The sequence below is a fragment of the Camelus bactrianus genome, chromosome 19, assembly GCF_048773025.1.
Source record: "Camelus bactrianus isolate YW-2024 breed Bactrian camel chromosome 19, ASM4877302v1, whole genome shotgun sequence".
NCBI lineage: Eukaryota > Metazoa > Chordata > Mammalia > Artiodactyla > Camelidae > Camelus > Camelus bactrianus.
In genome coordinates, this window is record NC_133557.1 from 36,467,403 (window position 1) to 36,483,410 (window position 16,008).

At 52.7% G+C, this 16,008-nt stretch overlaps 1 protein-coding gene across 9 annotated transcripts in view; it reads right to left on the reverse strand.

Annotated features, from left to right (window-relative positions):
- RIN2 (Ras and Rab interactor 2) overlaps positions 1 to 16,008 on the reverse strand; it is a 196,815-nt gene that overhangs the window by 25,456 nt on the left and 155,351 nt on the right. For 8 of the 9 annotated variants that reach the window (XM_074347808.1, XM_074347807.1, XM_074347809.1 and 5 more), the window contains 4 exons: positions 13,911 to 14,103; positions 10,659 to 10,770; positions 7,781 to 7,853; positions 2,878 to 2,969 (listed from right to left, as the gene is read on the reverse strand). In XM_074347808.1, the coding sequence (XP_074203909.1) occupies positions 2,878 to 2,969; positions 7,781 to 7,853; positions 10,659 to 10,770; positions 13,911 to 14,103 (470 nt within the window). The remainder of the gene's footprint in view (positions 1 to 2,877; positions 2,970 to 7,780; positions 7,854 to 10,658; positions 10,771 to 13,910; positions 14,104 to 16,008) is intronic. The other variant, XM_074347813.1, reaches the window with a different exon arrangement.

Consider the following 16,008-nt stretch of genomic DNA (forward strand, 5'->3'; position numbering starts at 1 on the left):
TGCGGTCCGCCTCTCCCGGGATGCCCTCTGCAGAGGGCCGGGCAGTTCCCCTTTAACGGGCAGGACCAGCAGCTGGGCCTGGGGGATGTTACACAATCTGCCTGGTTTTACACATTCAGCATTAAAACCCCCAAAGGAGGAAAAATACACTCATGGGTCCCATCAGCAAAAACAGGAGAGCCGCTTGGGCACATGTTAAGTGCAAGTCCGACCGTCTATCCTGGTCGTTTGCTGCCCATTCTTCCAAAACCCCAGCCCCCACCCCGGCCTTGGCTGCTCACGCACGGTGCTCTCTGCAGCGGCGCGCAGGCTGCCGCTGCCACACTGCCCTGCCCGCTTTGACGGAGGGGTCTGGTTTCCATGCAGTCGAGGGAGGCCGGGGTGATGCTAAATGCAGGGTTGTAATTTCCACCTGGAATAGGTCAGCGTCACACTGAAGCTCTGCCTTGCTGTGTTTGCTTAAACTGGGTTTCCTTCCCAGGGGCCCAGAACGGCTGGTCCGAGGCCTGGGAGAGGCTGGGGCTGGGAGCCCGGCCCGGCCTGTCTGCTGTTGCCTGCATCTTCTCGTCCTTCCTCCCCGCTCCCCTTCCAGCTCCTCCTCCCCCAGCCCCCAGCTCTGTGCTGCCCAGCCCTGGAGCAACAGTCACCTGAAGCCCAGTCGGGCAACGCACAAACACGATTTTCAATTTTTCTTAATGTGAATCGGCTTAAATTTAAAACCTGGCGCCCAGGTCGGTTATGGGGAAGCTTCTAAGGAGGTCGGGAGCTTGGGTCTGTGAATCTACTTTTTCGATTGTAAATTTAATGAAATCATTAAATACAGATCCGTGTATTTCTGCGGAAAATTTAGGGCCTGAATTGAGATGTGTTGTAAGGACAAAATATGTGCTGGATTTCAAACACTATGAAAAAAAAAAGTGAACTGTTCTATTCATACTTTGAAAAATACTGACCGTATACTGAAATAATATTTCAGATATTACATTGAATAAATTAAATTATAAAAATGAATTTCACCTTTAATTTTCTTAAAGGTGGCTACTAGAAAACTGAGAAGTACCCGCTGGCTGGCCTTAGATGCACTTCTGCTGGCCGGTGCGGAGCCGCGCTCACCGCCCTTGGGACCTCCGGGGACTCCCACTGCCGCTGCTGTGCCACTTTTTTCGGGGGGGGGGCGTTAATTAGGTATGTGTGTATGTATTTATTTTATTTACTTATTTTAACGGAGGTCCTGGGGAGAACCCAGGACATCGTGCATGCTGAGCACACGCTCTATCGCTAAGCTACACCTCCCCCACCACAGGACTTTTTATTTGCTTCCGGTGAGCGGCCACCAGAGCAAGCTCTTCCTCACCGTCATCTCCGCAGGACACAAGTGCTACCCCGGACACTTCCGTCCACGAGCCCCGGCACCAAGCGCACCTAGCAGGCCGGCCACCGAACCGGGAGTCGGGGGCGCGGGCGTCCCTGCAGGGAACGGAGCCCAGCTGCACGTCAAGAGGCCGACGCGCTGGCCAACCCCGTTACCTCAAGCTCAGCAAACGTCCCAGACCCTCTGCCAGGTGGGTGAAGCCCACGCAGAGGCTGCGAGACCTCTCAGCAGGGACGTTTAGGCCGCCCTGGTATTTTTACCAGGATTCTGGTTCCCAGCCCTTCGGCCCAGCTGCCCAGCCGACGGGCCTCGGGCCCACGTGGCGGTTCCTTTGAGGCAATCCAAGTCTCACAGGGGACTGTCAGTGTCCCTCCCGGCTTCCCTGTGAATCTCACGCTCCCTGGGCAAGGGCACCCTCTGCAAAACAAGTTCTTCAGACTGAGAGGAAAACTTGCCAGAGGAGAACACATGTATTTTTTATTTGCTGCGGCAAGTGGCACAGCTTCTCGGGTCCTCGGAATCCTGGTGCCTGCCCTTCAGAATCCTAGACTTCCACCCACATACTTGCTCTGGCGGCTGGTCTGTCTGAAGACTGAAGCCCTGAAATCTTCAGAGAATCCCCCCTTCCCATGGAGGAGGAAAACGTTTCTACGAAAGTCAAATCCACAGGTTTCCCAGGCAACAGGACCAGGAAGTGAAACCAGGGGGAATCGCACATCCTGAGCCCCTGCCCCCCACTGCCCGGCCGGCCCAGGGTGCTGTGTTTGGGGGCGGTGGAGGGAGGGGTGGCGAGGGGCCAGCTGGCCGCTGCGAGGACACTCAGAACCCCCGGCCCAGCACACCAGGGCCGGAACTGAACACAAGGGGAAGTCAGACAGATGTTACTCTGGACGCCTGCTGACAAATTCCTCAAAGCACAGACATGCCGCCAATGCCCTGCCTTCGTCTAAAATAAAACCCGTGCACGTGAGGCGCCAAGCTGCTTCCCCCGCATCAGGCACTGCGCTCCCCCTGCAAGACGCCACAGGAAGGCCCCACCCATGGCAGAAGTTCACCTTCCATTAGGACCTGGGTGTTTGGGGAGCTCAAACTCACCAACGGGAGATGCTGGGGGCAGTTCAGGGGCTCCTCAGGTAAACTCAGCACCTGCTTCTGGCTGCTGGTTCAACGACTGACTCAGAAAAAGACTCAGCAGGTGTGAGTCAGGGACCTCATGGAGTTTTGCCAAGGAGAGGAGGATTATTTGTGGGGGTGGGGTGGAGGGAAGTAATTAGATTGATTGATTGATTGATTGATTGATTGATTGATTTACTCACTTATTTTAATGGAGATACTGGGGACTGAACCCAGGACCTTGTCGTGCTGAGCACACGCTCTGTACCACTGAGCTGTACGTTCCCCGCCAAGGGTGACTTTTTGACGTCACACTGTATCGCCCACCAGCCTGACACCGGCTCCGCTCCACGCGTTCATTTCAGGAGAGCTGGGGCAGGGGCACCACTTACTTAGTCCCAGCTGAGCTAGCTCTTCAAGCTGGGCCTCCGTCTTGGCTGTTGCGATGGCGTAAGGCAACTTCAACGTGAACGGGAGAACGTCCCTGATTTTTCAAAAAAGAGAACACACGTAAATTACACGGCTTGTTTTCATTTCCATCCTAGAGGTGTTTTGGCTACAACTATTTAAAATCTCCCACGCAGACACCACATCATAACTAACTGGAACTTGTCACTACTGGTGATAGGACTGTGGGTCACCACTCCTGCCTGCATTGGCCACGCGGGACAGGCTGAGGGACAGCCACCGTGGCTTCAGTATCTGCAGCGAGGACCAAATCGCCTTCCAGGCAGCTAAACCCAACCTAGAGTTAATATTGGAGTTGCTGACTACGCTGGTGAGCCCAGCATACGTCTAAAACATCAGGGACTCATGTGCTTGATGCTCTCAACACTGGGCCGCGACTCCCTGGGCAGGGACGTGTAATCCTCACCCAAGATTTCCTAGGCCACTGCCTCACACACGGCAGGTCCTCAGTGAGCCGTCTGCCGGCTCAGGCCCATGTCCTGTCCTGTGTGTGCCAGAGACAAGACTTCCCCTGAGTTTAAGGCAGCGCTTCTCTAACTGTGATGTGCACAGGACTCCCGAAGGCCTTGCTGTACCGCACCCCGACTCGGGAGGTCTGGGGGAGGCCGGAGAGCGGGCGTTTCTGCCAAGCCCCCAGGTGATGCCGCTGCCCCTGCCCCTGCCCCTGCCCCTGGACTGCGCTGCGAGAAGGTAGGCAGATCTAAGGGACTTCACGTGACAACCCTGCCCCTGAGCAGCAGGGCACCACGTGTAGAACGAGAAACACACCCACTGTGGCATCGCAGACCAGCTGGCCCAAGAGCAAGGAGCGGGGCTGGCCCCAGGCTCCTGCTGTGGCCAGGGCGCAGCGTCGCCACCCGCAGAAGTATGGACCATGACCTCCCGCTTCCTCCAAAAGGGCAAAGGCAGGCTTAACATTTGCTCATCTTCACACAGGAGGGTTAAGATCATGCTCTCAGCACTGGAGAATTCCGCCCGGGGCTCAGCCCAGGGCCTTGCCTGATACAGACAGGGAGAATGTGTTTCAAATAAATGAATGAATGAACATTCAGTGACTGTGGTGACTTATCAGAAAAAGACTTATTTTTTCAGTGGTGGCATGGGTCTTAACAAGAAAGAATTCATTCATTCATTTGACAAATGTCTATGGTCACCTACGACGAGCCAGACGCTATTCCAGATGCTGGGAACAAAACAGACAGAAGTCCCCACCTGCATGGGGCTTCATTCCAGTAAGATGCCAGCAGACAACGAACAAGTGCGCAATTCACAGAACAGATGACGAGGGACGTGTGCTTTGGGTAAAAGTAAAGAGCAAAAGGGGACAAATGAAGAGGGTTCAAGAGTGAGAGCTGGCCAGGGAAGGCCCCACGAGCAGGTAGCATTTGGCTGAAGATCTAAAGGCAGCCAGAGAGTCAGGGAAAGGGAGTGGCAGGTGCAAAGGCCCTGGGGCAGGAGAGGTTCTGGCGTGTATGAAGAACAGCAAGGAAGCCCCTCCTTGGCTGGGGTGGAGATAAGTGAGGGACAAAGCTTGGAGCTCCTGCCTGTGTTTTGTCGACACAAGATGCCCTGAACATTTCCATTGAAGAAAATAACTATATCAAACAAGCAGTTGTTTACAGGAAGATTAGGCAACATTCTAGGGCTGACTCAGATTAAATCTGGATGACTGGAGAATTTTGGAAGCCTTGAAGCTGTTGACAATGAATAACAAATTAGTCAGGTTGATGAAAAGAGCAAAACACAAGTAAAGGGGAACAGGGTCACGAGGGCTCACACAGACGCTTGGGGTTGGCAGCAGGAGACTCCTCTTTCCTGGGGTGTCAAGCCTGGGGTGGCACTCGTGGTGAGTGCCTCCTTCTACCTGTCCACTGGCATCTGTCCCGGAAGAAGCAGGCGGGGCCTCGGGGGACGGCTGCCTGACCCGGGAGAGGCAATGACCCACATTACCATCCTAAAGGAAGACGAATGAGAACCAGAACTTGGTAACGCCAAAGCATCACGCAAACATATGTGTCTCTGGCTGTACCAACTTAATTAAAACCTCCTTACTTTAGATAATTTTGGGGAAAAGCCACATATAACAAAACCAACCTCGGTTGACCTGAAGGTTTTACCCTGCCCAGTGCAGGACCTGGGGCCCCAACATCACATGATCGGTTCTGGTTTTTCTTAATGATACAGGCGACAGGCAGCCACACCTGTCATTCACTAATGGGTGGTTTTAGCCTTTGATCTACTTGAAAATTAGACGTTGCGCGTGAGTCCTCTCCATGGTTCAGCATGGTGCCTCCCCCCCCCCCCACACACACAAAAGGAGGCACCTCCTCTCACCTACACCCTGTTAAGCAAAGGGGCTTCAACTCTCGACTTGCATAACAGACAAAATAAAGCCACCTTTGGTATACACCTTTCACTCAAGAGCTGGCTGCAGTACGTGCATAATCTGGGTTTATTTTTTTAACTTCGCTCTCTCTCTCGTATTTCCAGAGGCTTATTATTAAGCCTCTACTGTTGCACTGCGCTTTACCTCCCAGGGCTCGGCACGTGCCCCTGCGAGGAGGCTTTGATGCCCCCATTTCACAGATGAAGAGCAGAGGAGGACAGAGGTTGGGAGGTCCCTGCACCCACTCACAGTTAGTACAAGATGAAGTGGGGACGGGGACCCAGGTGTGTGGGACCCCATGGTCTGCGGAGCTGTGCTGGATACGGGGGATAAAATGGGCTTGGACTTCAAAGCAGGCCTGGGTTCAAATCCAGTATCTGGTGTTTATTGAATGATTATGAGCAAATCTCTGTCTCTCCGAACCACAGTGTCTTCCCGATCCTCACTTCAGGGCTGCTGTGAAGATCAGAAATAATGTATGTACGGTGCACAGATACAGAAAGCCCGTGAATTTGTAATTATACTTAATAATTAGCAATTGTAATTAGTAATCCCGCCCCTTTCTGTTCCAAGGGTGGTTTTAGAACCAGCAGGTTCCGCCTCACCACCTGGGAGCCTGTTGAAAATGCAGAGTCTCAGGTGCTGCCTGGCTGGACCTGCTGAATCCGAACCCACGTTCCAGCAGGGTTCCAGGCGGCGCGCAGCGGGACGCTGCCCGCGCCGGGCCCGCAGACGCCCGCCGGGCCCCGGGGGCCGAGGTCTGCGTCTCCCTTCTCAATCACACTTCCAACGTGGCAGATCACACGCTTAATGAACCCACGAATTCTCTAGTCTGGAGCAGTGCGCACACACCCACCGTGTGAGTGCCAGGGCTGCAAGCTAATCCCTTCTGCCGCTTGAGCATCTTCACAGATAAGTGACCAAGTAGAACATTTCAAACATACATTGGTGAGACTGGGTCAAATCAGCTACTGGTCAGATAAATGAGGAACACTGTGTGAAAGGGAAAACAAAAACATCAAGAACTTTTGCAGCTGGGGAAAAAAAAAGGAAAAGCTTTGGGATGCTCCCGTAAGCACCTGACAGCGGCTTCATGCTCTGTCGGTGACCCAGGCTTCTCCGTACTTTACCCCCTGTCATCAGGCAGCCCTGGGCAGCCGTCTCCCGGGTTATGGTGACCACGGACAGCGGGGAGAGATGGAGATGGCGCCTTTCATGAGCTGCTGTCAAATCCTGCTCTACGAGTGTGACGAGCTTTCACCATGGCACACCCACCGAGAAGCAAACTGTGAAGTGTGAACCTTGGCCAACTCACCTTCAGCTGGCATGCTAGTGTTGAAAGTCACTCACGCCAGACCAGGTGTCCATCCCTGGGGATGGCGGGGGACTTCTGCACTGGCCTCCCCTCTTTGGACAGATTTCCTCACACAGGCTCCCGCCCACACCCTGGCAGCCACGTGTGTCTCCTGGTCCATTTGAGGTGCAGCCCCTTTCTTCCTGGGGGGGCCCCCTCTGAAGTGCCTCCCCCGCTCAGGCCACTGACTGTGTGGCTTCAGCTGGCCTGGCCTGGTGACCTCCAGGAGTGAACAGCTCAGCGCCCCCCTCCCTCAAGGGTCTAATCCAACAGGTGCAACCAACACCCAACTCAGTCTGAGAAAGAACCCAACCCTTAAATTAAAATGAAACACACCAATCCCACATAAGCTCGGCAGCCTGAGCATGCCATGGGGGTGAGAGGGGTCTCTGCAAACAACCCGAGCAGCACACGCCCGTCTCTGCTCTGTCGGCTGCAACCGACGCCAAAAGGCAACCGACGCCCACCGACCCTGGCTACCCAAGAACAGGCCGTGTCCGCCTCTGCAGACGGTGAGTTTCAATCCTCATTCACGGAAAGAATCCCTGATTTCAAAAACTGTGATGGTGAACAAGAAAAGAAAGAAAGAAGAAAGCCGTCCCCACTTGTTAACCTTCCCGACACTTGTTAACATGAGGGCTGGGGGCTTTATTTCCCGTAGACGGAAACAGTGCTTTATTTACAGAAAGGACGGGGGCACCCCGTGGGCCTCGGGGAGTCTGATGCGAGATTTCTGGGCTGGCTCAAGGAACCCTCTTGTCTAGAATGAACTGCACCCACTGGGGAGTTTTCAGAAACATGATCAGGGACCTTTAAACGTTACAGGTCTGCATGGTCAGCCCCTTTCTGCGTGTACGCGCGTGTGTGTGATTTACATCTGGAGGGGCGGGGAGTGGGTATTTTGATCTTAAGCCTGGCACAGGGGACCTGGTGACCCTTTCACTTAAGGGGCCAATCCTTCCAGGGACATCCCACAGGTGGCCAGCCTCCCGGTGCCCTCTGCCCGGCTCAGATCAAGAAAACTTGGGGCCCCTCATATCACACACACCAAGCAGGTGCTTGCAGTCACGAGATGAAGTGGCCTTACCTGCTGATGCAGTAGAAAGCAATGAGCCGGAATAAATCTGCAAAACTGATTCCCGAGCCTTCCAGGGAAAAGGCTGGAAAAGAGAGATGCCGGAAACCAGCTGAGTGTCCCTGAGCAAGGAAAGACTGAGCGACGCTGCCTGCTGCGGGGCTGTCTCGGCACCCTCCAAACCACGCCCGCAGCTGATCAGGACCAGCTGTGCAGAGGACGCACGCTGGCCAGAGACAGGCCGGCGAAGGGTCCCTGACTCACTGGAGCACATGCACCAGGGCTTGGTAAATAGACCAGCACAGACGCACATTGCACAACGGTCTCTTTTTAAAGTTCAAGATGCAAAGCTGGGCAGGGCCAAGGGGCCAGACTGGCTGGAGTGAGAGACCATCAGCACATGGCAGGGCTTGGGGGACACCGAGTCCCCGGCGGCCCTCGACCCTCCTGGGTCACAGTTCTCTCTGCCCAAGCAGGCCACCTCCAGTAAAGACAAGAGGCAGAAGGAACGCAAAGCTGAGAGGATAACACAAGGTTCCCATAAATCAGCTTTGGGTTAAACTCAGTATGAAAGATGTAAATTGAATTTACATGAATTTTAGTGTGAGGGTGGGGAATAGCTCAGTGGTAGAACTAGTTTGCCAGAACAGCTCAGTACTTAGCATGCACGAGGTCCTGGGCTCAATACCCAGTTCCTCCATTAAAAAAAAGTGAAAAAAAATTCATTTCACTTACTTAGATCCCCCTCCCCACCAAGTGTGCAAGCTTCCAACAAAGAAAAGATGTTCTGGCAAGAAGGTGTGCCATTTTGTACGTCTTCCAGATGGTGGAACGGTGAGTGGCTTGACTTCAAGTCTCCATGTATTTGTCACCCACTCCTCATGCCTTCTTGGCTGAAATGCCACCCGTGCGGTTGTTTTTCCAAAACCATTCCAAGCAGCCCCAGCTGTGTGAAGACTGCCTTGTCCCCTCAATCAGATGACTTTCTTTCCCTTCTGTAGCCTCAGTTATTTCACTCATGTTGTATTATTTTGCTTACTATTTTTGGAGCACCCCCAGACACACACGACACACATGACTGACAGGCAGAAACACACAATCATGCGCACCACAATTTAGTGAGTTAAAGGTAGGGGTAGGTTAACGTCTCTGAGCCTCGATTTTCTCATCCGTAAAATGGACAATAACTGTACTTCCCTCGTCTCCCAGAATGGCAGTAGTGGGAACTGAAATTTTTTTTTTTAATGGAGTAACTTATGTGAAAGCAGTCTACACAAATAGGAGGTGGCTTTTATTACGAAACACATCGTCCAGATGTTATGATGAAATATCCATTTTTTTCTAAGGCCAGCCTTTCCTCGTCTCAGTCCACTGCAGTTCACAGGGGAGGCAGGCCCTGGCCAGCAGGGCGTCATCACGAGGCCTGAGGCAGCGAGTCACAGCAGCTTCCTGCTTTGCTCGCACGGGCTCTTGCAGCCAACTTAAGCCACCTGGAGAGGAGCCGGGACGGTATTAGAGGTCTCGGCAAAACGGGGAGGAAAAATCTTCAGCCAGGAGAGACCTCAGGTGAACACCGAGAAAACGTGAAGTACACACAGTAGCTGCACCTATTGTGGGAGGGCAGGGGCTTCCAGGCTGAGTTGACTTCGGATGTTAGACAAGCTTTAAAAACCACTTCGATACATCACACTTCTTGGCTAGCACACTTCCAAGGCCAACTCAGAATTGCCTTTTCCCATTTAATATTTAATTCACCGTCTTAAAGAGGGTGGGTATGAAATCTGCCTTCTGATTCCCTCCTAATGTAAACAAACTGGCGAGCCATTAGCAGGCTTCTCTGGCTGCGCAGACGTCTTTGCCTGCGGGAGTTTTTCCCGGATGCCAGTGACCTTGTGAGAAGCCTGGAGGAAAAACATCAGGGGACCTGGGTCTGCAGCTGACCTGAGGCTGGTCACAGCGGCCAGAATGTCTCCTCCAGGCCCCGTTAGGGGCCACTTGGCTCGGCATGACCACAGACTCCGGGCTGAGCGGAAGCCCATACCTGCCCTGAGATTGACCTCAGTGCCTTCAGCTCCCTCAGTGGCAGGGACTGAGGTCTGCTCAGGATGAAGCCAAGAAGCAAGTGAGAATCTGGGGTCCACCGTCCTACGGAGACAGTCGACCAGCATCCAAACTCGCCTTCACACCTCAGCATGCTAGCCTGTGGCTTCAATGAAACCTTCCCCTTGGGAGTCTAAATCCATCTTCTGATCGTTGCCGGGAGGCTGGCGGTACATCAGGACTGTGTGTTCCCTTTTTCATTTAAAACTTGGCCTCCGAAGACTTCACATTTCCAGTGACCATGGATCAGCAGAAAGAAAACCAGCACTCCTGAGCACTAGCCTCCCCTCCCAAACTTCAGCCAGTCAGTTTTTCCAACGGGCTAGCTTCTGCCTATGATTGGCTGCCTTTTGCAGGACACTGAACAGGGACGGCCTAGAGGGGACATGTTGGCTTTAGAGGGAGGTCCCATCAAAAGGCTCAGTTGTGTAGTCTGCCCTGCAGCTGAGAAACCAGCAAACCTGGGAACCACGCCCTGCCTGAGAAGGGGGCGAGGAAGCCAGCCTCTTTTAGGCCCCTGCCATGTGCCAGGCAGTAGACTGCAAACTGCACACGGTTGTTTAACTGAACTGTTAACAGCTCTCTGAGGTCACTATCACCCCATCATACAGATCAGAAAACCGAGGCTCCTAGGGTAGGTTACCTGCCCAGTCGTCCAGTGAACAAGTAACAGCGCTGGGACTCAGACCCGTGTCTGTCCACCTCAGAGTATAGGCTCTCGGGTCCCCTTCCACTTGCTCGAAGCCCCGAGGCCTTCACGTTGCCAGGATCTGACCCAATGACCACTTACTGTATGTGCTTTCCCTTATGGTGAACTCCTTGAGCGGGGCTCCAAATTCACAGGGCAGGCGAAGGGAGAGGACTTTCTTCTGCATTTTCGTGGATTTACGAACCAGGAAGATCTAGTGGAAGAAAAAGAAATTCCAGCTGAGGAATGATCTAGAAAGCTGGGATCTGGGCATCTGATTCCCTGCACACCCAGCACCCACGAGGGGCATGGAGACGGGCGATGGGCAAGCAGGCCATGGTCTCTTTGGTAACCGACCTCAGCAGAGCCCTACCTGCCCTTTGACAGGATCTTCCCATGAGGCTACGGAGCGCCTCAGTCCGCAGGACCATGCGCAGTTCGGTGGTGGTTCTACAGCTCATGCCATGTATTTGCTAGCCTGGGTCTGATGGGCATCCTGGTGGATGAAGCTGAATTCTAGACCCAGGGACCATGGTTAAGCCATCAGCGGTGAATTGGAAGTGTATTAGCTAATCTGGCTCACAGGTGTATTTAAGACAGACATCTGAATTTGTTACTAACAGTGAAAAAGCAGTTCTTTTGTGCTACACATTAAAATCTGAAGGTCTAGCTGCTCCTAGAAAACGAGATGATAAGGCAAGGCCAGGCATGGCAGAGTCCACCGGAGCTGGAAAGTGGCAGCTTCACCTGCGTGGTGGGGAGCTGTGCTCTGGGGCTCACCACAGCCAACAGTGAGGCTGGTGGTCCACCACCCCGACTCGCCTCACTTTCTGACAGCTCCCTCCAGTTCCAAATAATGTCTTTAAAAGCAGGTTTAAAGCAGCCCAACTCCTGGTGCCGATCTCAGGAGACCAGCTTAGCCTCTGACACTGCAGAGGTGAGCATGCTGCATACCGCTGTGCAGGTTGTACACTGCACAACTCCAGGGGGTGACATCTGCCTAGACTACAAATTGAATGGAACTCCCTGGAGTTCATTTGCAGTGTGGCAGCCTGGCTGTGTCCTGGGTCCCTTTCGTGGTACATGATTCTTCCCTAAGGATTCCATCCTGTCCCATTTCTCTAACTACTTCTCTTGCCTCTGCATTTGGACACCTGTCTCCACTCTCCTACTTTTCTATAGCCTTTTAGTTTTTTTCGCACCTCATCTTCACTTCTTTCTGTATGTCCAGTCAATAGCTCCTAAGATACTTTCCTGGGGACCAGGGGTAACAGGAATTGGGTGTCCAGTAAGGAGACAGGAAGCTCTCTTTTTTACCCCCAGCATCCATGGGGAGGAAACCATAGAATTTGCCAGCTCAGTGGCTCTGGGTCACCCTAAGGCTGAAGCAGGTGTCTCCTAAATGCTGTCCTGATGAGTAAAAGCCCCAGGGCACTGCTGGGAGGCAGCTGTCAGTTGGTGGAAAGAAATATGGCCTCCTTATGCAAGCGGGATCTCCTTGAGTCCTGGGGGGGTCTCAGTCCAGGGAGAGTCCAGCCTCAGGACCTCACCTCCTGAATGTCGGAACCTTAGCTCAGCAGTCAACGGAGCAGGGCCTACAGACCAAACCCACCCTGCTGTCTGCTTTCGCAAACAAAGTTCCACTGACACCCAGCCTTGCTTTCTCGTTGACATGTTGTCCCTGGCTGTGTCTGCCCTACGACAGCAGAGTTGAGTGGTTATGACAGAGACGGTCTGGGCCCCAAAGCCAAAAGTACTGACACGCTGACTCTTTACAGACACAGTTTGCTAACCCCTGTCTTGGGCTGTAGATTAATCAGGGTTGGTGGCACCCCAAGGACCAAGGCCACCAGGGCTGGTCTTTCAAATCTCTCTCCTTCACACAGCTGCCCTGCCTCCTCCTCAGCGTCCCGGCTTCCCCTGGTGAACCGTGGCCTCTCCTGCGCTCACCCCACCCTCAGCCTGTCCCAGCTCGTCAGGCCGGTCCTGCCCAGGGATCAGGCAGGTGGAGAACCTCCTGCCTGACTTGCTCCCCATCAGGTCTCGGCGGGAATGGACGCGCCCGACTCCAGGGGCAGAGGGGGATGGGGAGGGGGGCTGTTGCCTAGCAACACGGCAACCTCCCGTCAGACTTTTCTGCAGAAATACAGGAGCAGACAGCTCACCCTGCAAAAAGGGGGGCCTCCCAAAAGGGGGTCCTGATCATACAGACCAAAACCAGAGGCAACAACCTGGCGTGCTGGCCAAGGATCTCTCCTCAAAGGTGATCCAACACTGTGCCTGTCTCCCTGAGCGTGTTCCGACAGAGGTCTCAGCCCTGTCTGTTTCTGGCAGGTGAGAAACAAAGGCTCACTCAGAAGTCAAAAAGTGATCGCCAGCAAGCTCTGGGTGGTGGGAAACTCAGAGGTTACTTTGTGCCCGGTTGTGACTGAAGGAGTTTTCTCCTCGCCTCTCCACCTATTTCTTAGTTTCCATCCTCGTGGGTTGTTTCAAGTCTTGTTTTATCTGTGATTTGTTGTGTTCGTCCCTTTTTTAGGAGTAGACAGCACAAACAAGCACTGTCCAGTAGAACTTTATGCGGTGGAGATGTTCCGTAGCCTGCACCAGCCAGTATGGTAGCCACTAGCACCCTGTGGCTAGCGAGCGCTCGAAATGTGGCTGGTGCAACTGAGGAGCCAAATTTTTTATTGTTTTATTTTATGAATGTAATTTAAATAGCCACAGAAGGCAAGGGGCTACCACGCTGGATCGCACAGGATATACCTGCCAATCTCTGAATGACATTTTTTTGAGACACTTCGATTGCGTCATGGAGTGGGCTTGATTGAGATGAGACTGGTCTTGGGTGGGCAGGAGCTAAAGAGACCAGAAAGGACTGTGATCTGTGTGGAAAGCCACTTAGAAAACCCAAGGAAAGGGGGGTAACACGGCAGCCAGAAGAGACAACACTATGGACTGGGTCCCCAGGTGGACGGCTGGGCGCTGGCAGGGTTCCCAGGCTCACCGTGAAAGGAAGACGGCTGGGGGCAACGCGGACCCTACAGCCAGGCCCATCCCCAGCGTCGGATCTCAAGAAGTCGGGCCCGAGGCCCCTGGCCAGTGGCCCCACCTGGTCACCCAGATGCCCTGTCATCCCGCAGCTGCCACTGATGAAGGCAGAAAGACAACTCACAGAGGACTCTGTTCCTGGGACCCGCCTCCATAGTTTCCAGAACTTCCCAACATTGTACCCAGTACACACCAGGAACCGGGCTTCCTACAGGCCGGGAAGAACTTTCTGGAACGCCAAGTCTTTCTCTTTAAGGAAGCGGCGGCCCTGCCCGCCTCGAGCTGTTCTCTCCTTCTGCGTCTTACCCCCGGAGGCTGCGGCCGTAGGACTTGCGCGGCCTCCTCCTCGCTGAGGCTCAGCTGCAGCCAGACGGGGTGGGTGTGCAGGAGCCGGTCCAGGACGCTGAGCCTGTTGGAGAGGCTGTCATAGCCGGAGTCGCGGGGACAGGGCTTCACATCCTTCTCCTCAGAGCGGCCACTGTCCTGGTGTCTTACCATGCTGGGAGAAAGGATGCGCAGGGTCACCTGGATGCCGCACAACCTCCCGAACGAGGACAGCATCCCGCAGTCTCACAGGCCGGGCCCGCCCCAGCACAGGCCCCGTCCTGTCACCACCACCTTCTCCGTCCTCCCCGCCAGACGGAAAGCTTCCTGAGGGCAGGTACCACCTTACCCCGCAGGGCTCAGCCACCATCGACGCAGCCAACCTTCCACTTCTGCCAAGCTGTCAGAGGGGTTAAACACCCCACGTGCTGTGTGGTCGCTCGCCTGCCATCTAACATTCCTTACTCGGAGCCCTACACGCTCAGTTCCACACGGTAACCACGAGGTCCTGAAGCTCAGGAACGTGAACTCAGTGAGCTCGACTTTGAGAATAAATAGAAACGTCGTGTATTTTAAAACATAAGATTCATTTTATGGACGTGGGAAGAAAACAAATATCAAGATGGATTGTAGTTCTTAATTTTGTAAATAGATTTCTGGACCAACATCAAATCCAGATTAATGCAACCGTATGATTCAAGCCACTTCTGTTTAATCATTTCACTGCCCTAGCGTCATCACCGGTTAACCAGTATATTAATTCCTAGTTCTGAAGCTTGTTTTTCGATTATCCAGCCTTGTAATTAAATAATTTTGAATGAAAAAAATATGAAATGAAGTGTGATACACTGTACATAATTTAATATATATTTTTAGGACTTAATTATTTTAAAAAATGGAATGCAATGGTACTTAACTTTTACCAAAGAGAGAAAAATGTTATTTCTATTGCCTGGAGAAAATAAATATTCTCATTTTTGCAGAAATAAACAAAAAATCAAAAGACGAGCATTCACACTCACACTTAGGCACACAAATTTGTCCCCAAATGAACTGGATTTCATTTCTTTCCACACATCTCAGCACTTTCATTTTCATTACTAATATTATTTATAATAAACCCCACAGCTGAATGGTGGTGCACTGTTCATAAAATCATAGTAACATTATTCATAATTGCTGTAAAGTGGAAACAGCCCAGATCTCCAACAACGAACGAACAGATAAATAAAATGTGGTCTATCCTCACAACGGAATTGTATTCAGCCATAATATTCACTCGTTCTTGTGATGAATGAGGCACTGCTCCATGCTTCGAAACAGGTGAGCCCTGAAGACCTCACATGAAGTGAGAGCAGCCGGACACGATGCTGTATGATTCCACATACATGAAACATCCAGGTTAGACAGAAACACAGAGGGGGAAAGATCAGGTTGCCTGGGGCTGGGACTGGGAGGGGGTGGGATACGCAGCGAATGCTGAGGGCATGGAGTTTCCTTCAAGGTAACAAAAATGTTCCGGAACGCGGTGAGCTGACGGCGGTACAGCTTTGTGAAATCCTGACAACCACTGAACTGTAGAACACGTGAATGAAATCTCAAGACTTCTGTCATCTCCTTTGGTGCCCAACACTAACCTTGTCATTAAGTATTTAACCCTCATTTTATGAACGAGGAAACTGAGGCCCAAGAAGCTACTGAGATGTCCAGACAAACAGTCACGAAATGGCAGAGCTGGAAATTCAAGAGGTCTGGTGTTCATCCAACTTTTCAGGCAACAGGTCAGAGCATGAACTCAGGACGGCTTGTATCTATGTGGCATCTACCGTTGGCCAGACCTTTGTGAATGAATATTCTCTCATCTTTCCCTCACTCTAGCTCTGAAAGGTGGGGTGCCAGGATCCTAGTTAAAAAAAAAAAAAAAAAAAAAGGCACCGGGGAGCTCAGGCTGCTTGAATAATCTGCCCAAGGACATGCCTTTGTCGAAAGACGGTGTTACCCCCAGCCAAGGGTGCTTAAGCTCTGGGGCGTCCTTCCCTCAGCCACGCTCCGAGCTCCCACTGTCCCTGGCTCTCAGTGG